This window comes from Prionailurus bengalensis, chromosome X (genome assembly GCF_016509475.1).
Source record: "Prionailurus bengalensis isolate Pbe53 chromosome X, Fcat_Pben_1.1_paternal_pri, whole genome shotgun sequence".
Classification (NCBI taxonomy): Eukaryota; Metazoa; Chordata; class Mammalia; order Carnivora; family Felidae; genus Prionailurus; species Prionailurus bengalensis.
In genome coordinates, this window is record NC_057361.1 from 36,384,378 (window position 1) to 36,406,301 (window position 21,924).

Genomic DNA, 21,924 nt, shown 5'->3' on the forward strand with positions numbered 1-21,924 from the left:
TTGGGTGTATCATTTAAAAAAAATTTTTTTTAATGTTTTATTTATTCTTGAGAGAGAGAGAGAGAGAGCATAAGCAAGGGGAAGGGCAGGACGAGGGAGGGACACAGAATCCGAAGCAGGCTCCAGGCTCTGAGCTGTAGTAACACAGCTGTAGCAGGGCTGGAACCCACAAGTCTTGAGATCATGACCTGACCGGAAACCAAGAGTCGGAAGCCCAACTGATTGAGCCACCCAGGCACCCTTAAACTTCACTATTCTACGTGCCATAAATAAGTGGAATCGTACATTGTTTACCCTTTTGTGACTGGCTTGTTTCACTTAGTGTAACATCACATGTTCCAAGCATGTGTCGATTTCCTTTTTAAAGCTGAATGATCTTCCATTGTTTGTATATACCACATTTTATCATTTATCGATGGACACTTGGTTTACTTCCATCTTTTGGCTACTGTGAATAGTACTTGCGATGAACATGGATTTGCAAATACTTGTTTGAACTTCTGGTTTTCAGCTTTTTGGGTGTAGAATTGCTGGATAATGTTAGCAAGTCTATATTTACTCTTTTGAGCAATGGCCACACCACTTTCCACAGTGGCTACACCATTTTACACTGCCACCAGCAATGCACAAGGATTCTAATCTCTCCACATCCTAACACTGGTTATTTTCTTTTTTATTATAATCATCCCAGTTGATGGGAGGAATCTATCTCACTAAGGCTTTGATTTGCAGTTTCCTGGTGGCTAATGATGTGTTGAGCATCTTTTCGTGTATTTACTAGCCGTTTGTACATCTTTGGAGAAATGCCTATTCAGATGCTTTCTCCGTTTTTAAATTGGTTGTCTTTTTTTATTACTGAGTTGTAGGAGTCTTTTTGTGTATTCTAGATACAAGTCCCTTATTAGATTCATGATTTGTAGTGTTGTTTATTTTTCCTTCCATTCTCTGGCTTTTCAGTTTTAATATATACAATTTTTATTTTAAGTAGGCTATATGCCCAACGTGGGGCTCAAACTCATGACCCTGAGATCAAGAGTCACATGCTTCACTGACTGAGCCAGCCAGGTGCCCCTTCACTGTCTTAATATTACAAATGCCTTTTGAAGCAAACATTTTTAATTTTGGTGAAGTCCATTTTGTCTGTTTTGTTGCTCCTGCTTTTGGTGTCATACCTGTAAGAATCCATTGCTGAAATGCTAGGTCATGAAGATTTACCGTTATTTTTTCCCTAAGAATTTTCTAGTTTTTGATCTTATGTGTAGGTCTTTGATTCATTTCGTGTTAAATCATTCAGTTATTGGGAAACATTTCTATATGAAATCCAATTATGCATTATGTACACTTCGTTTATACAGTGCTTTTCAATTCAGTTAAAAAAGGAGAAGAAAGGCCTTTATATTGTTCTTTATGATTATATTTTCCAGTGCTCCTTCACTGGGGATTGGGTCTGTTAAGCACCGTAGGCTGTCATGCTAGAAGTTGACCTCAGGCTTCAATTTTGAAACAGTTCTGGTTGACAGGCTTTTTTTCTTTCCAGTGCTGTGAATGTGTCATCCCACTGCTTTCTGGCCTCCATATTGTCTGATGAGAAATCAGCGGACAGTGTTATTGAGGAACCTATATATGCAATGATTGCTTCTTCCTGCTTCCTCATTTCTCTTTGTATTTGGCTTTTGACATTTTGATTATGATGTTTTACAGTCTGGTCTCTGAATTTATCCTGCTTGGAGTTTGCTGAGCTTCTTGGATGTGTAGATGAATGTGTTTCATGAATGTGGGGGAGTTTGGGCCATAATTTCCTCAAATACCTTTTCTCTTTCTGGACTCCATAACATATATGTTAGTATGCTTAATTGTATTCCACATTTCTCTGAAACTCATTTTTCTCTGTTTTTCAGAATGCTTAATCTGTTCATCTTCTAGTTTGCCGATTTTTTTTTTCTGACAGCTCATATCTTTTCTTGAGCCATTTCAGTTAATTTTTTCATTTTAGTTATTGTACATTTTCTTTTAAAAATTTCTTAAGTAGGGTCCATGCCCAGCATGGGGCCCAAATTCATTACCCCAAGGTCAAGTGTCTCCTCCACCTACTGAGCCAGCCAGGTGCCCCAGTTACTATACTTTTAGACTCCAGAAATTTTCATTTGGTTCTTTTAAAAAATTTTCTAGCTCTTACATCTTTTTTTATAGTCTGTGTTTAAACGTGGTCATATTTTTCTTTACTTCTTTTAAGCATGGTTTCCTTTAGTTCTTTGAACATACTTGTAATAGCTGTGTTGAAGTCTTAGCTAACTAAGCCTGACATCTGGACCCTCTCAAAGCCAGTTTCTTTTGGCTGCTTCCCCTACCCCACCCTGGTGTATGGGCCACAGTTCCCCTTCTTCGCACCTGTCGGGTAAACTTTTTTTGGGGGGGGGGGGGGGGGGGCGGGGGGGGGAAAGGCGGCTCTTTTATCTAATGTAGCAACTTTGGATACTGATTCCCCACTACCCATACCTGGGGACTTGTTGTTACTTGCTTGTCTGTCTCACTACTGGCCAAACTGCTGTAATGAAATCCATTTTCCTTGCAATGTGTAGCCTGTGATTTCATATTCTTCAGAGGGTACAGGCTTAGTCATATCTGTGTTAAGCTGTCTCCCTCTGTTGGTGTCACATGCAAATGTTAGTCTCCACTAATTGTTGGCTGATTGCTTTATTGTTTCAGGTGATGGCCTGGGATTTAATTGCCCCACAGTCTGAGCCAATTCAGTTTTTTTCTTTCTAGAAGGTAATGTTTGAGTTCGGTCTTTAAGGTTTGCTCTGACTTCAGGGAGGCTCTTAGCTGTCTCTTTCCCTGATTCTTTCTGGTAAACTGCTAGCTGGTTGAAAGTTTATAGCTTGTTGCTCTCATGAGATTAACCAGCGTCTTAATTGCTTACTGCCTTGCTCTCCATTGTTTTTAGTGCACTCTCAGGTTTGAACTTCCCTGTACTTTGTTCCAAATAAAGTCGGTTCACTTTGAGAGAAATTTGAAGCTTTTTGATGGCCTGCCTTTCCCCCTGGGCGAAACCTTTACATCATTTCTTCAGAACTGGGGGTGAAACAATGGCTCATTTCTGTCAGATTGACACCCTTGCTTCATGAGTAGGGTGCTGGGTGAGAACAGCAGCCTCTGGTGTTGTCACCTTGTCTCTCCTGGTGTGGAACCTCAGTCCTATGAGTGAGATGGAGTGAAGGCCATTAGGAGCACATTATTCTTGGCCTGAAGAACCTGGGACCAAACTTCTCCACAAGTGGAGCTTGGATAGAAGAAAGGAGCCCCGGACATCCCAGCTGCTTGTGCCTGCAATAGAGCCCCTGCAAGTCACAGTTGGGAATGAGGAGAAATGCTAGCTGTTTTTCCTCTCTTGGGCAGATACCTTGATTGGGAGGTTGGAGGAGAAGAGCCCTGTATTCTTGGCTGCACCCACCTGGAATGGAGCTTCTGTCCTGCTGAGCTGGCCCAAAATGCCACAGACTCTGTTCTTAGTGAGATATACATTTTCTTTAATAAGTATTTCTTCATTTACTGTATACCCTTAGGACAATTCTGGGGACCTCAAAAAAATTTTTTTATGTAATCTTCACTGGTTATTGGTTTCACTGGGGAGAATATCCACAGAGGTTCTGATGCCAGCATTCCAGAAGTCATTTTTAATTTAAAATTACTCCTTGCCTGCAGCCACTTAAAAACTCCCACTTGAGAATGCCTTGGAAAGGATGCTGGAATTTATTGAAGCTTTAATGTACATACAAAAGTTCCAGTACCCTAAGTGTGTACATACGACTTTACAGACACTTAGCACGGAGGTTTGAATAAGAGTGTTTAGCCAATTACCAAGCATTTCTAGATGAATACGTTTTTGCTGCAATGAACAAAACTTAGAATGCAAGATATGGTTCTGTTGTGATGCCATAATAGGAAGTTATCCATAGGAGGCAGCAGTGAGTGTACGTAGTGATTTTATTAAAAAAATTTTGAATTTATTTTGTTATTGAAGTACAGTTCATCCAATGTTACATTTGTATATGGTGATTTGGTGACAAAAATTAAGGGCTGTGGGTGTTTAATAGTGGTGGTAATAGAATATGAGCATTTGAATTCAACAAAGATTAGACATCTTCGTTTGTGTTAGCCTGAGTTATTGATTGAATGTGAAGCTCTCTAGAGTTAGCGTCACATTTGGGGGCAGGGGAACCTGTGCTTAATAATAGCTGCCTTGACTGGTTTTGTGTCTAATTTATCATAATTGTGAGAAGAATTAGGGCTCCTATGTTAATGATAATGGCAGTGCTGGTGGAACTAGGAAAAGAATGTCCTTTACTCTTGAGCAAGGACTACATTATAAAATTGCTTAGGGATATTTAGGTACATAGCTGTGGACTCGGCTATATTGACAATATCTTGCTGCATTTTAAACTCCTGAAACCTCATCTCCCACTGAACAATAGTTTGTTATAGCATAGTTTTTGCATGCTGTATTTCTTAGGGATACAGTGCTAGTGTTTTAGAAGAAAATTCTGTGGCCATAGCTATTAGCAATGTTGTAAAAGAATAATCAACATGGGGAAATTTCAAATGAAGCAAAACAGTTTTATAAAATGTGTTTCTGCATCAAAAACATTTTGATAGAGTTTATCTTGGAGTTGGGGATATGGTGAAATTAATGGTAGCCTTTTCCTTATTTTCCAACATTATTGATGTATGGCGTGGTGGTTAAAACTGTAGAACCCTGGAGCTTGTAGTTGTAGTACGTGGGGTAGAATCCCGGCTGTACCACTTTGCCTATGTATTCACTCTGCCCTAGTTTCTTTACTCCTGAAAGGGGGCCAGTAATAGGCTTGTTCTGAGGATTAAATAATTATATATATATATAACTTAGAATAGTGCCTGACACAAAGTAAACACTCAAATGTTACTACCACTATTAATAAGAAAACAAATTTTTTTGAATTTTTTAATGTTTATTTTTGAGAGAGAGAGAGTGGATGAGCGCATGCGTTGGAGAGGTTGGCAGAGGATCCAAAGGGGCTCCATGCTGACGGCAGAGAGCCTTATGCGGGGCTTGAACTCATGAATTGTGTGTGAAATCAGGACCTAAGCTAAAGTCGGATGCCCACTGACGAAGCCACATAGGTGCCCCTATAAGAAAAAAATTCTTAAATGTTTATTTTTGAGAGAGAGAGTGCATGGGGGGTAGGAGAAGAGAGAGAGAACCTCCACAAGGTTCCGCACTGTCAGCCCAGAGCCCCACGTCGGGCTTGAACTCATGAACTGTGAGACCATGACCTGAGCCGAAATCAAGAGTCAGACGCTTAACAGAATGAGCCACCCAGGCACCCCAGTGAGGAAATTTTTATTTAAAATCTGAGGTATGTCAACCTGGCTATAGTAGTATTGAAATTGGGGAATGAGAGAGGAAAAATAAGGGCTGATTGAGAATGACCTCGAATAGTACTTACAGAAAAGGTAGAGAGGAGGATGACACTAAAGGTTTTAGAGACTGAAAATGTTGGCTTAATTTACAGTTAATATGCTAAACAGATTGGTAGTGTGGAGATCAGCCAGGATGCTGTTAACATTGGAGTCTCTTACAGCGGAGTGGGAATGGAAAAGATAATTTTGGACACATTATAAAAGAGGAATTGTTGGCGATGGGAAGGGAGACGGTTTGTTTGACTTTGTTACTAACCCCCCCCCCCCCATTTTTTCTTTTGAGCACCTACCTGTTGTGTGTCAGTGAATCCTTGGGATACAACGATGACTACAGTTCATATAACTTTTACCCTTATGGAACTTTTGTTTTTGTAGAGGGTTTGATCATCACATAGATGCTTTAAAGGAAAGTGTAGCTGGCTCTCAGAGCCTCAGATAGGAGTACTTGATGAGTTCTTAGGTGAGTTGAGCACTGGTGAAGGTGAATTCTTATGGGCAAAACTAAGCAGACTGCTTGTTCAGAGGCTTCAGAGTCCTTGTGAGGGGAGTACGTTTGAAGGAACAAGAAGGCAGATTGAATGGGATTAGAACAGGTGGCTGGGGAATAGTTGCAAGGTGAGGCTGAAGTTGGGTATTTGAAGACCTTGTAGACTGTTAGAGAAGCATTTCGGTCTTTGTCCTGGTCTTTTAAGATTTTTAAGCAGGGCCTTATGGTATTGTACAGTTTGCATTTTAGTAAGAGTCATGGTGATTGTTTCTAATGCCAAAAAGGTAAAACATAATTGGAGGGATGGGTACAAGCTTGATAGTAACCATGATTTAAAGAGAAAGATCACAATCCCTTATCATTGTTCCCTCCGCATCCCTTTTTATTTTCCATCTTAATTCTCCCCCTTTGAATCCAGAGAGAACATGTTGGGAGCTGTGGAGAACCTTCATGGTTGAATGGAAGAGCCAGTGGCTTTAGAGTCTAACACATGTTGGCATCTGCCATCTTAGACAAGCTCAAGTCACTTTTAATCTTTTAGCTTCTGTTTGTTAAACTGGATTAGTAGCCATATGGGATAGGTGTCATGGTGATTACATGAGTGTATAACAATAATTTATTTGTATAACAATAAAGCACCTACTATTGTGCCTGATACATAAGTGCTCATAACTTTCCTAGAGTAATGTATAAATTAAGATGGAACTGTAAGGGAGCCTGTGATACTGTAATTTATAATACATATTGAGTCGTCTCTCCAGTTTCTGGCACAGAGCTTCAAAAACCTTAGGAGTTTCCTAACTAGTGAGAGCCAAAAAAGGGCATCTTACGTTACGTTAATGAAGTGACTTTTGGAAAGCCCCTAAGGATTGGGGGCTGATTGCCAGGGGAAGGGACCATGTGACTAGAGTGTTGGAACTTTCAGCCCCTTCTGCCTCCTTGGGCTGTGCGGAGAGACTAGAGATTGAGTTCAACCTTCAACAGTCAATGATTTAATCGTCATGGCTGTGTAATGAAACCTCCATAAAACTCCAAAAAGATGGGGTTCAGAGAGGTGCTGGATTGGTAAACATCTGGAAACCTGAGGGGAATGGTGGGCCCAGAAAGAACACAGAAGTTCCTTGCCCTTTCTCCATGCTTCGTCTTACGTATCTCTTCTATCTACCTATTTCCGAGTTATATACCTTTAATAATAAACTGTAATCTAGCAAGTAAAATGTTTCTCTGAGTTCTGTGAGCTTCTCTAGCAAATTAATCGAACCCAAGGCTTAGGGGTCATTGGAACCTCCAGTCTATAGCCCGTTAGAAACATAGATGACAACTTGGACTTGTGACTGGCAACTGAAGTGGGGGACAGGGAGTAATCTTGTAGGACTGACGGAGCCCTTAACCTGTGGGATCTGATGCTATCTCCAGGCAGATGGTGTCAGAATTTTAGCTGAATGGTAGGACACCCACCTGGTGTCTGAGAATTGCTTGGTATGAGGGAATCACACATTGTAACTAAGTGCAGAATTGTAGAGTCACAGAGAAACTTTGAATGGAATGGAACCAAAAGTCCACGAAACAATTCCTTGGGTAGTGTAAATACTGAAACCTTTTTTGCCTTTACCCACTAGAGTGGTTATGGATCATAGTATCTGAATATAATTGATTATGAGGTGTGTCACAAGAAATAATAAGTAGATAATTAGTTAAAGCAAATATAATAGCAATGCTTGCAAATGAGGTTACCTAAAAAATAGAGTCAGGATTATTACCAGTAATTATTTTTACTCACATTTCAATGTTTTCTTAGGGATTAAAAAAAAAGTCCTGCTGGGGCGCCTGGGTGGCGCAGTCGGTTAAGCGTCTGACTTCAGCCAGGTCACGATCTCGCGGTCCGTGAGTTCGAGTCCCGCGTCAGGCTCTGGGCTGATGGCTCAGAGCCTGGAGCCTGTTTCTGATTCTGTGTCTCCCTCTCTCTCTGCCCCTCCCCCGTTCATGCTCTGTCTCTCTCTGTCCCAAAAATAAATAAACGTTGAAAAAAAAATTTAAAAAGTTAAAAAAAAGTCCTGGAAGTCCAGCTATTGGTGTAGATAATTAACTGTGTTATTACTATTTGTTAAAAGTGTTTGCTTTTATTTTGTGTTCTTTTTGGATGTTGGCATTCTCTGTGTGTGTCAGTGGAAGTGTATAAAACCTGCAATAGCTATTTATGTCCTTTCTCATGTAGTGGAAAAACTTCTACGTAGGATAGGATACATTTTCTTCCAGCTAACAACGCATACATAAAAAGTTTGCATTTAATATTGAATCTGTCATAGCGATAGAAATTCCAGTTTAAAATTCAAAAAGTTCTAAATACTATTGGCCTAAATATGAGTATCTTTGTACTCAAAAATGGTGGTTTGTAGTTTTTTTAATGCTTATTTTTGAGAGAGCGCAAGAGGAGGAGGGGCAGACTAGGGAGACAGAGGATCCAAAGCAGGCTCTTCCCTGACAGCAGCAAGCTTGATGTGGGACTTGAACTCACAAACCACGAGATTATGACCTGAGCCGAAGTCGGACACTCAACTGACTGAGACACCCATCTGCCCCCAAAATGGTTATTTTGAAATAAAGCTTAGTACTAAAAAGATGTTTCGCAGTGGATTATAATGAAGATAGAATAATTTTTACATTTCATATTAACATTTTAAATATGTATAATTTAAGTTCTGCCTTTCCTCTATATGGTAGTGTATTAACTGCAAAATAATAGTTTGTCTAAGACCATTGTAATTAAAGTTTTCATTTTGTAGTGATCAGTAGAAGTAATGAGGTCTAATGCCTGGTGAAGGCTAAGTACAGCTTGTTTCACAGTTATGTCTCTCGCCTCTGGTGAGTCAAGTATTTTAAGAAGGGAAAAACGAGTTATGGATGTCAGTTAAACATAGAAAGGCATTAGAAAAGAAAAATAATTGAGTAATTTTCCCCTTTGGTTTTGGTACATAATAGATAAAATTCACAAGCTAAGATAATTTCCAAGGATGAGTTTAAGGATCTATCACATTGGTTTTTCTTTTCTTTTTTTTTTTAATGTTTATTTTTGAGAGAGAGCAAGGGAGACAGGTTCTGAAGCAGGCTCTGCACTGACAGCAGAGAGCCCGATGCGGGACTCCCAACTCACCAACTGTGAGCCAAAATCGAGAGTCAGGCACTTAAACAATTGAGCTACCCAGGCCCCTCTATCATGTTGTTTTCTAAGAGACTCAACTCCTTCTGATGTCCAGTAAAGGAAATAATTTGTTTGACTGTTGGGCTTGTTTTTGCTTGTTTATAAGGCTCTATCCTCAATCTGTTAATGCTAATTCCAGAGAGAGAGATTTGCCCGCTGTGCTCTGCCATATTCCCTTATGCTTAAAACAATATGTGGCCTGTTGTAAACACTTAACACATATTTCTGGAATAAATAAGCTTTGAGTTTTTGTTTAATTAAACTTTTATTTTTTGGACAAAAAGTTTCAGAAAGAGAAGGAACTCTAAGTATATTAGGATCATATACATATGTGGAATTGTAGAGAGTTTCAATGTGCTGTATAAGAGAGATTTTGAAATACAGGAAACGTTTCAGCAGAGGTGGAATAATGACTGGATAGAGAGTGACCATTCTTTGTCTTGAGGGTTTCTCTGGTATTAAGGCCCTCCCATTTGAAAGCTGTTGTAGAAATTCAGTTCTGCAAGCTTTAAAATGAGTATGAATGGTTGCCGCTTATGAAGTACTAGCTTATTAAAAGGAAAATGACGCCAACCTTTTTCCAGGTAAAGGTGTTGCTTCTCCCATCTTGGAAGATATTGAGATGCTGAGTTTGGATATGAAAAAAATGCTGTCTTCTAAAGACAATCTAATACTATCATTTTGGTTACATGTTGCATTGCAGAAAATCCAACATAATTTCTGGTAAAACCTGAGTGAAAGGGAGAACAATGACCCTTACAGTACTTTTGTTTTTCTGAAATAAAACTTGACACTTTATGTAAAGCTTGAAACTTTACACAGTACAGTTGCACCTTGGATTTGTTGAATTTGAGCATTTTTTTTTTTAATGTTTGTTTATTTTTGAAAGAGGCAGAGCATAAGCAGTGGAGGGGCAAAGAGAGGGAGACATAGAATCTGAAGCAGGCTCCAGGCTCTGAGCTGTCAGCACAGAGCCCGACGTAGGGCTCGAACCCAGGAACCGCAAGATGATGACCTGAGCCGAAGTTGGGTGCTAAACTGACTGAGCCTCCCAGGCACCCCTGATTTGAATAATTTTTGAGTTGCTCAGTGGATGACATTGCTGCTTTGACTTTGTAGAAAGCTTGTCCTAGCCTTGCTAGGTATGCCTAAATATCTCCTGGAAAACAAGTTCTGGTAGAGTCTTAGGACTGTGTCTTGAAATCAAGTAAAACAGTGTGATTCCCATCTGTTCCTCCACTTAAATGGGATTTGTTTTTAAGAAAGGTAGCAGTGTTGGGACTCCTGGGTAGCTCAGTCAGTTGAGAGTTTGACTCTTGATCTCAGCTCAGGTCTTGATCTCTGGGATGTGAGTTCAAGCTCCCACATTGGGATCTGTGCTGGGCATGGAGCCTACTTTGAATGAATGAATGAATGAAATGAATGAATGAGAAAGAAAGAAAAAGGGAGGAAGAAAGGTAGCAGTGTTATACTTAGTTGTAATATATCTTTGATATTTTTTTCCCATTCAAAGCTTTTCACATTATCTGAAAACATTATTTTCCAATTATTACCTCAGATATTCAAGAACCCTGCCTGCACAGTACATTATAGAAAGGGAAAAGAAAATTACATATTTTGAGAATTGTGTTTTGGATTTGCAAAAACACCTTTATTAAGATTATCCTTGTGGCATTTTTATGGGTGGCATTATCATTTTTAAAGACTTGCAAAAATAGAGTGGATGTTACTGGCCTTTAAGATAGGCAGCTTGTAGGGGTTCCTGGGTGGCTCAGTCAGTTAAGTGGCTATTTCAGCTCAGGTCATGATCTCACAGTTGTAAGTTTGAGCCCTGTGTTGGGCTCTGTGCTGACAGCTCAGAGCCTGGAGCATGCTTCAGATTCTGTCTCCCCTCTCTCTCTTCCCCTCCCCCACTCGTGCTCAGTCTCTCTCTCTCTCAAAAATAAACATCAAAAAAAAAAAAAAAAACCAAACAGCTTGTAAGTGGCAGAGGTGGGATTTTGTGTTTTTTAATGTTTGTTTATTTTTGAGAGAGACAGACAGCACAAGTTGGGGAGGTACAGAGAGAGGGAGACACAGAATCCGAAGCAGGCTCCAGCCTCCAAGCTGTCAGCACAGAGCCCGATGCGGGGCTCCAACCCAGGAACTGTGAGATCATGACCTGACCCGAAGTCAGACATTCAACTGACTGAGCCACCCAGATGCCCCGGGATTTTGTTTTAATCCAGAAGATACTTTTCTTTGCTCCATACCTATTTCTTGCTCTTCCATTTGTTGATCCTAGCATACTGAGGAAAAGGTATCATCAAATTCTTAATGTGGTGGTAGAGAGATGGCTGTTAAAAATGCCAGAATACAGCAGAGTATGCTATGCTGAGCTCTGTCATACCTGCTCAGCAGTACTGGGAATCTTGAAATGTGGAGGACTTGACAGAGGTAGAAGACAGAAAGGTGAGAAGAACTAATAGAGCGGGATGGCAGGCAGCTTGAAGCTTTGTCAATGGGTTATTCTGCCAGAAGCAGAAGATGGCTTAGTTCTGTGGGCAGAGTAAAAGGTACATTGTTGGCGGAAAGGTTACACGTCTCCCTTTTCCGTTTACTTTAAAGTTATTTTGTTTAAAGAGTTCTTGGGGCGCCTGGGTGGCTGAGTGTGTTGAGCATCTGACTTAAGCTCAGGTCATGATCTCCTGGTTTGTGAGTTCAAGCCCAGCGTTGCGTTCTGTGCTGACAGCTCAGAGCCTGGAGCCTGCTTCCGATTCTGTGTCTCCCTCTCTCTGCCCCCGCTTGTGCTCGCGCTTGCTCTCTCTCTCTCAAAAATAAAACGCAAAAAAAAAAAAAAGTTCTTTAGTAATCCACACAATACTTTGTCTAGAATAATTTATGCCCTGACTTTTGCTAGATAGTTTTGATTTGTCTATAGATGGAGGGTTATTGGGATACATAATTGATAGAAGGATAGTGAGTGTAAACAAAACAACATGAGGATATAATTTTAAGATATTTTAATTCATATGATCTCCATCTGTTAAAAGGACTGCAAAAGCAAGACAGCAGTTAGTGTTTTATATATATAATTTTATTGTGGGAAAATATATATAACCTAAAATTTGCCTTTAAGCATATTTTCATTGTGCAACCCATCATTCATTTCAAGAACTTTTTTTATCTTCCAGGCTGAAACTGTGAACTCCCCAGTCTTCTCTCCCCACCACCATCCCCCTTTAATCCCCTGGTAACCACTTTTCTACTTTCTGTATCAGTGGAATCATAGAGTATTTGTTTCTTTGTGACTTATTTCACTGAGCAGAATGTCTGCAAGTTTCATCCATGTTGTATCATGTGTTGGAATGTCTCATTGTATGTACACACCACGTTTTGTTTATTTTTTTGTCCTTGGATTGCTTCCTGGAAAGACTTTTTAAAGAGAGAGAGTATTGGGACACTTGGGTGGCTTAGTCGGTTAAACATCTGACTCTTGGTTTCTGCTCTAGGTCATGATCTCATGGTTTGCTAGATTAAGCCCCACATTGGGTTCTGTGCTGACAGCATAGAGCCTGCTTGGGATTCTCTCTCCCTCTCTGTTTGCCTCTCCCTTGTTCATGCTGTTTCTCTCTCTCAAAATAAATACTTTTTCAAAAAATAGAGATAGTATTGGTTTAATGGACAAGGTAATAGAATTCTAGACTTGTTAACTGAATACTTGTGCTTTGGTCAAGTCACTTCTTAGATGATTAGTTTTCTATTTATGGAAGAATACCACAAATTGTGTGTAAATGGTAAAGATTTGCCTTAAACCCACTTTAATTTTGGTGTGTCTCAGGATTCATCATCTCTCCTTGATTTACCTGACACTTGGGGTATATAGTCTACTTCTTAACACCCCACAAGATTGTGGCCCCTTTACTCTCAGAATGAGGTAGTAGTCGTGTGGAGGTTGTGTTTATGGGTGGGTGGGAAGCTCATAGGTAATACTGTTAACTAATAAGTCCATCTCCCTTTACCCTTTAGTGAATAATAGACTTTATATTCAAGACCCCAAAGTTTTGGTTCAGTTCCAGACTTGGAGAGTCAACTGTCTAGTGGATGTTTTCAACTCTGTTTCAGTATTCAAAACCATACTCCTCACTGACGTCATTACTACCTGCCACCATCCCCTTTAAAAAGAAATAGAAAGGAAGCCTGGAGTCCAGGATTGCGTGAGCCTACGAATCTCAGGGGCTCAAAAAGGGAGGGTGGAAGAGGCCAACATGGTGAACAGCAAGAAGCAATTATTTGATTTGTCAGTAGAGCATTGATGATCTGTGAATTAGAACGTCTCTCCCCACCTAATGCACACATTCACGAAGCTTTGTGTGTAGTTTTAGGAGAGTTGCTCTTCAAATCTATCCATAGACCTCAGTTAAAACCCGGTGGCTTAAAAGCAACTTTGGTAGCTTAGACTTAGCCAGATGACAGAAAATGGAAGATGTAAAAGGAGACGAGACATTCTTCTTAAGATTTTTGGGAAAAGGGAAGGGCAGAAACTGGTCATTTTTCAGTAAGGAAGATACAAGCATAATATTTATAGGCTAAGATCTAGGAAAAGAGTGAGGAGATGGTGATGGGAACATCATCCTTTGGGGGAGAGTATACAAGCGGATTATGAACCCAGGTTGGGAAATAAAAGGAAGAGATTGGAATAAATTTGAGTTGGAAAAGAATCAAGTGAATTGATCAGCTGATAATTTTGAGTGGTAAGAGAAGACAGTTACTCAAGTAATCTGCTAGCCGACTCAAAATGGCTAAGGAAAATTATAGGCTAGTTTCTCCAGATTTTTCAAATTGTTTACTTCACATGAAGTTTTTTGTAACGTAGGGTGTTTGAAAATGGGAAACAAAAGTGAAAGCCTGCTCAATCATTTATCTTTTATATTTTTGCTTTACATATTAAACATTTTTCTGTGTTTAGTCTCACCAGTGGCTAGATCTTACTGGTCTTAAACTTCTTTGTTGTTGTTATACCAATTTGACAAGTGAAACAGAATCTCGTTAGAAACCCATCTCTGGGTTAAATGATTGTATTTAAATTGGAGGTTAATAAATAGGTAAACATGGACTGTTCTGGACTAATGAAAAGTATGGTCACTTTATAACCAAATACCTAGAACTCCTCAGCTAAGGTTCTCAATCTGATGGCACAGTTCTCAATCTCCAGGGGAGAATTGTTGGAATGTATTGATGCCTAGGCTTCACTCTCAAATGTAGTAATTCATTCATTTTGGAGAGGAGTGTGCACATTAGTGTTTTTCAGAGCCTGTCAGATGACTTTAGTATGCAGCTAAGGATGAGAGCCATTGGTCTTAATGAATATAGATTTGAGGGTTCGGTGGCATTCCCCTATATTCCTTTGCTGGTCAGGTAACAAAGAATTCCATTGTTAAACAGTTGTCCATAATCCTGTCCTGTCTTTCGGAATGCCTGTGACCTAAATCTTGCCAAAAGTGGAGAGTCAGGGTCACTTGACAAATTGGGTTCTTTTGGAGTAGTAGTATATAGCTTGAGCTTTTTCCAAAGAAAATTTCCCCCAAAGTTTTTAAAAGTTTCTGTTAAAACCTTTCATAAGCTTGTTCAAAAACTACTGACAATGCTCTGGTACTGGTGATAAGCTTTAGTTAGGCAATCTTTCCTGAAATGGTTTTAAAAATTAATATTTTGTTACCTGGTTGTCTTGAGTATACATATTTTTTGCAAAGTATTTATGGCATTGGCAAGTCGAAGACAGTTTTTGCCATTCCGTGATTGAATCAAAATGGCAACTAAATAAATACCTTTATAATAATGTCTTTGGAATCCCAGGAGAAAACTGAAATCTATCATAAGGTTGTGCTTTGATGCAAGCTGATCTACAGTTACCAGTTTAAGTTGAATGTGGTATCAGTGTGACTTTAGCTTTTCACTTTACCCTCCCATTGTATAGCCATCTTCTCTTGACTAGATTCACTGGTAACATTAAGCTGGAACAGTTCCTTGGGGTCCCTGGGTGGCTCAGTCGGTTGAGCGTCCCACTTTGGCTCAGGTCGTGATCTCGCGGTGTGTGGGTTCAAGCCCCACGTCGGGCTCTTTGCTGACAGCTCAGAGCCTGGACCCTACTTTGGATTCTGTGTCACTCTCTCTCTCTGCTCCTCCCCCACTCACACTCTGTCTGTCTCTCTCAAAAATAAATAAACATTAAAAAAAAAAAAAAGATGGAACAGTTCCTTCATGGTTTTTAAATCTAAAAGAAATGTACTTTTTTTTTCTTCTTGTAGGTTATGCAATGGTCTCTGCAAGATGGTTTATTCTTGAATTGGAGCTTTTTAAGACTGACAAATGCTGGTACTTCATCTTCTATAAGTGGACTATAATTTCTTTTCTCAAGACAACTACATAAGCAGACAAAATTGCAAAGATCTGCCCTGTGTCGAGTATGACAGCCACGACTCGTGGCTCTCCAGTAGGAGGGAATGACAGCCAGGGCCAGGCTCCTGATGGACAGTCTCAGCCCCCCCTCCAACAGAATCAGGTAGGACATTTAACATACTAGTTAAAGTTACATTGGTTTGTCTACCATGAGATAGTAAATAATGAAGCATGTTCTGAATGGTTTGTGAAGTAACCATAAAACAGTTATTTTAAGAAAAGTAGACAGTAATAAGAAAGCTCAGGTGCTGTAGATGGTGATGCTTGAGCATATGGTGCCTCTTTTGCTGGTGTCTTACTTACACGGTCAGTTATCAGATGAAGTATTTAAGCCCTGTGTCATTTCCATAGCAAAGCCTGAAGTCATTCAGTGTAGCCTCTGTTACAGAGCATGGACTCCAGTCATGTTGTGTTCAAATTTGTGCTTTTCAGCATACTAGTCTATGACTGGGTAACATATGTAACCTCTGAGCCTCGGGTTTTCATCTGTAAAATGGGGATAACAGTAATAACTATTTCATAGGATTGTTACAAGGATTGAGTGAAATAATGTTTGCAAATAGTTTAAAATAGATTTTAGTATCAAGATTTTATGCTGGCCTTAAAACTCAGGGTAATATTTTTTTCTTTTTTTCTATTCTGTGGATGAATTTGTGTGAGATTCTGTTACTTCTTTCATATCTTTTTCATGTCTTAGACTCGTGGTAACATCTCGTCTTTCATTTCTGACAATGCTAATTTGCATTCTTTCCTGATACTCTTTCCTAGGGATTTATTAGTTTCTTTAAACTTGGCCCAGAACCAGCTTTTGGCTTCGATTCTCTCTCCCTTCCCTATGTGTGCTTTTACCCTCATGTCTTTGTTCCTTTCATTTCCTTTGAATTTGAATTACTAATACTGTCATTTCTTGAAGTGGAAGTTTAGTAATTAATTTTCAGCTACTTTTTCTAATATATACAGTTTTAAGTTGGGAAATACCCAGGTAAGACATACATAGTAAAATTTGTGACGCGCAGCTCTAACGGCACTTACGGGTGAATTTATAACTGAGTTGCGTGCACGTGAACCATAGACCTGCTGCTTACAGTTGGTACATGTTTACATAGAATTCTGTATGGATGAGTTTTTAGGCAAAAATACTGTTACCGTGGGATACTTAAATTTGGCACTTGGGGATAAGTTCTTATTGTCCAGTTATTATTAGATTAGTCTATTACAAGTATGGTAGAAAAGAGACACACATGCACTCCCTTTGCCCCTCCTCTCTTCCTCTTCCTCTGCCATTTTAGAGAAGCAAGCAAGTCAGGTTTTAATTTTATTTTTCCAAATAAGTGTGTCAACGTCATTCCTTTTCCTCTCCAGTTCCCACTTTTAGGCCATAAAATACCGAAGTACATGGTCATAGATATTGGACAGAGTTGTTAAGTCTTCTTGTGTCATAAATTTGTTATCCACTATTTAGGTTTCTTTAAACATAGTCAAAGGTTGTGTTGGATGCCCAAGATGCTATTTTTAAACCAGGAACTAGTAGAGATTCGATAGGTTTGCTCTTTTTTGTTTTGAATTTTACTTATTTTTGATATCCAAATATAATTACCATACAATGTTATATTAGTTTCAGCTGTATGATTCAACAATCCTGTACATTACTCCGTGCTCATCACAAGAAATGTGGTTTCATACTTGTCTAGTAATTCCTGTTGTGACAGGGCTCACATAATGGGAAATGTAAGTAGAGGAGCAGTATACATCATGGTTAACACAAACCTGGATTCAAATCCTGACCATAGAGTTGGAGCTGTGTGACCTTGGGCTAATTTCTTACTGTCTGAGTTTGTTTTTTCATCTATAAAATAGCCGTCTAATACTTTCTTAGGCTCTTGAGGATTAGGTGAAATTACAGCACAGTAGCACAGAGACTTCCTGAAGCATCATAAACTTACTATGATTTTATCTTTAAAGTTTTACTCTTTTACTCTAATCTGTGTTGGTGTTTGAATTATTAAACGTACGTATGGTATAGAAACCTAAATCTGGAATATCTGATTTTTAAGACTTCATCGCCTGATTCTTCCAATGAAAATTCCCCGGCAACTCCCCCAGATGAACAAGGTCAAGGTGATGCTCCACCACAGCTTGAAGATGAGGAACCTGCATTTCCACATACTGACCTGGCAAAGTTGGATGACATGATCAATAGGTGAGTTAATTTGTTTTGTTTTCTTAATGTGTGTAATACACAGGAGAACCAATGGTTTCTTAGCACAGTGATTAGTAGTAAGTAAGAAAAGAGGAAGAGTGGACAGAAATACCACAGTTAGCCACGCTGCCTCCTTAATAGCCTTAACATCTTGGTGAATACCAAGTACTTTGTAACCCATGGTTCTTAAAGGATTTGAAAAACGAAAGGGAGTAACAGTGTCAGTAAAGTTTTTAGAATTGATGACCCAAGCTGGTGTGTTTCTGAAGTAGAACCATATGTATGATTTCCCTCTTTGAATGTTTATGAAGTTTTTTTTTCTTTTTGGTATCTTGGTTGTCCTGATTGCTGGGTGATTTTCATGATTTTTACATGGTCCTGAGGTAAGCCAGGTCACAAGAACATGAGTTCCTCAGAGCCTGCCCCTTGCGAACCCTTTACTTCCCTGAGGCATTTAACCATCTCTGCTATTTGTTTCTCTTGATCTTCATTTCAGGGGCAAGTTTAGAGTATAATTTTTTGTACTTGTAGTGGAAGACTCCAGGAGAATGTAAGTTTAAGGCTTGTGTGCAGAGGAAGAAAAAGATTTGAAGAAGATAAGGGAGTGGGGTACCTAGGTGGCTCAGTAGGTTAAGCATCTGACTTCAGCTGAGGTCTTGATCTCACAGTTTATGAGTTCAAGTGCCTCGTTGGGCTCTGTGCTGACAGCTCAGAGCCTGGATCCTGCTTTGGATTCTGTGTCTCCCTCTGTTCCTCCCCCTCCACCCCCAAATAAACATTAAAAAAAAAAAAAAAAGATGAGGGAAGAGTGTGTTGGGGGGAACCACATATGGCTGTGGTCTTCACCAGGCTGTGGGGTCAACAAGTGAGTGCTAGGGAGGTGTGACACATCCCTTTAACTCCTAAAAAGGAAAGTAAGGAAAATACACAAGACTTAAAAGCATTTGCGTTACTAAATTTTCTTTATTCTTTGACTTTGTAAAAAATCCGTTGATACTTAATATATATAATAGCAGGGGAAATAGAACCCCCCCTTTTTTTCCCCCCAAAATCTTGATTACATAAGTAATAGAAGTATGCATTGTTATACGTGGAAATACAGTGTTGATAAAGTTCTCTATAATTTCCTTCTTCTGTATACACATCTCAAGAAAAAATTAACAATAGGGGTGCCTGAGGGGTGCCTCAGTCAGTTGAGCATCCAACTTTGGCCCAGGTCATAATTTTACAGTTTGTGGGTTTGAGCTCCACGCCAGGCAGGCTTTGCTCTGACAGCGGAGCCTGCTTCAGATTCTCTGTCTTCCTCTCCCTCTCTGCTCCTTCTCCACTCTCACTCTTTGTCTTTCTCTCAAAAATAAATAAGCATTTTAAAACATCTTAATTACTAACAATAAGGAGTAGACTCTTCAGATTATCTCTGTGTTTACTATGATTTGTATTGATTTTTCTACAAATGTGAGATTTCTTACCAAATGTCTTGCTTTTCTCACTTCATTTATCTTGAAAAATTTTCTATTAATACATTTTTTAACTCATTTTATTTAATAAGTATATTTGAAAGAACACATTAGCTGTGATTCTGGTAGTATACAATATATACAATATATACATTGAAATTGTATAAAGTTATTTGTTTTGTCCCTGGTTATTCTTTCTCTGTAGCAGAGACCTAGCAAAAGGTTTTATTGTTGCGTTTTGATCTTTGTCTGGTGATTGTTATTAAAGGGTACTTGTTATGCAGACTTGAAGACAAAAGTTTGCATATATTAGTCATGGAGCACTCCCCCCCCCCCCCCCCCCCCAATCAAGGGTTTTTGGAGCAGTGAGAAGGATGAGGAAGAAGGGGTAGGAAAAGGATGGACTCGCAGATGGTTGGGCTGCCACTGGGACCACAGAAAGCACCACCTGGGTGTGCGCTGCATCCTTGTTGGAGGGAGGAGGGTACCTATGGAGGCAGAGAGGCCTGGAGACCCACATCCTTCAGGATAAATTGATGAATTATGTGAATTGAGGCAGAAAACCCTCATTTTCCACCTAAATTTTTTTCTTTGTGAAGAAATTGAAGTCAACTAAGAGGTTCATCATAATTCCGAAAGAGCTCTTTCCTATGAACTCAAACAATAAGTATCCATTTAATTGATACTTGGTTGTTACGGTAGTTTTATATTCTTTGTTATTAAAATAATTTCCTTTTGGGGCACATGGGTGGCTGAGGTCATGACTGAACAGTTCGGTTTGTGAGTTTAAGCCCCGTGTTGGGCTCTGTGCTGACAGCTCAGAGCCTAGACCCTGCTTCAGATTCTGTATCTGGCCCTCCCCTGCTCTCGCGGTGTCTCTCTCTCAAAAAATTAAAAAAATAGTTTCCTCTCCCCTCCTTGCTATCTTTTGACAATTCTTTAAAAAATTGTAGAGACAACAGATGGAGCTTAGTTTCACAAAGCAGATACTCTGCCAGCCTTGTTTTAAAATTTTAATGTTTTTTAGAGTTAATATTTAATTTTTTCGTGGTGAGGTGAATAATTATAATTGGTAACTCATTTATAGTGCCTCTTTTAGAGTGCAGCCAATAAACATCTTTTTATATTATTAAAATCCTTAGGCCTCGATGGGTGGTTCCAGTTTTGCCGAAAGGGGAATTAGAAGTGCTTTTAGAAGCTGCTATTGATCTTAGTAAAAAAGGTAAGTTTAGATGTTCTTATGCTTTTCATAATGTATGTTACTAGATTCACTTTATCCCCAAACACTTGTTTTCCTCTCTTATGAACATTTAACTGGGTATTCCTAGACTAGAACATCTTAAGTTTTCTTGCTGTGGCTTATGATATATACCTAGAACAAGGGTTCAGGTCCTTTGGTCAGCCTTCAGGGGTATTCATTAACTAGCTGAAGTTATGCATAAAATTGGTGTATATTCATTTTTAAACAAAACTGTTCAGCTTACATGTTTATTATTTTTCTTAATACACTAAAAAGATTTGATTTTTCTCTAAAAGAAAAAAGGCTTGAAACTTTCTGGTCTGGTGTTTTTACCTTGTCGTCTAGAAGTGAAACCTCAGTGCCTGAATTGATCATTTTTTCTAGTGGCTTTGGTCTGCTCTAGGTGTAGTTGAATTCTCTTAGCAAAGGACTATAACATTCTTTTAATTTTAAGGCATTGGATATTAAAATAAATGACATTTTAGTTTTTGAAATAGGGTAGCCATGGATGTGTTCTAACTATCAATAGGCATTTATCACCATTGAAGTTGATCATTATAAAAATTAATATGCTTATTTGTCTCCATGGCAAGGGTAATATTTTGTTTTATCTTAAAATAGTTTCCTTCCTTCATTTAAAGAATGTCTCTCCACATCTTTTTAATCTTGAAAAATAATCCAATTATGAAAAAACATTTCCATATTATAATTATTTTCTACTACCCAAATTTCTTTTGTTCGTTTACACATTTATTGAGGAAATTTTTGAAGACATTTGTAATACGCATGTTCTAGGTCCTGACTCTACAGTGATAGGTAAGAACACATAATGGTATCTCATTTAATATTCCTTGAGATTCACTGGATGTAGAACCCCCTGCCCCCCCCATGGGACCATGGTTTATTTTAAGCAAGGTTCAGATTTTTAAAGACAGTACTGAGTTTAAATGTTCTCTTTTCTGCAGTCAAAATCAGAGAACATTTTATATACAGATTGAATCACTTTTCATTGTGTTATCAAGAGTTAAAGATTTTCTCTGTGTTTGGCAGGGCGAAGCATTCAGCTCTGTTGCCTTTCTGAAATCAGATGAAACTCAGCAAAAATACAAAGAAGCATAAATGCTGGGACAGTGAAAGAGAGACAAAAACAATTCATCTTATTTAATCAAACACTTATGTAGAATAGTGTGAAGATACTGATGTCTAACGGATCGTTTACAACCAAAATAAGATTTTAAAAATAGTTGTGAAACCTCATTTTTTAAGTTTTAAATTTTATTTTCAGGGAGTAAAACGCTCTGAAGCATTTAGATTCCTTCTCAGTGGCACTGATAATCTTTGTGTGGTTAAGGTCTAGTGTCATAATTTGAAATGTTTTCAATTCACCTATTACTTGATTTCATGTACTTTTATACAGTTAAATAATTTTGAAATTCATTGATTATT

General features: G+C 38.9%; 1 protein-coding gene across 4 annotated transcripts in view; it reads left to right on the plus strand.

The window, feature by feature from the left end:
- Positions 1–21,924, plus strand: part of USP9X (ubiquitin specific peptidase 9 X-linked) — a 129,091-nt gene that overhangs the window by 18,957 nt on the left and 88,210 nt on the right. For all 4 annotated transcript variants that reach the window (XM_043570871.1, XM_043570872.1, XM_043570873.1 and 1 more), the window contains exons 2-4: positions 15,431–15,684; positions 17,636–17,781; positions 20,381–20,460. In XM_043570871.1, the coding sequence (XP_043426806.1) occupies positions 15,589–15,684; positions 17,636–17,781; positions 20,381–20,460 (322 nt within the window). In that variant the 5' untranslated portion in view covers positions 15,431–15,588. The remainder of the gene's footprint in view (positions 1–15,430; positions 15,685–17,635; positions 17,782–20,380; positions 20,461–21,924) is intronic.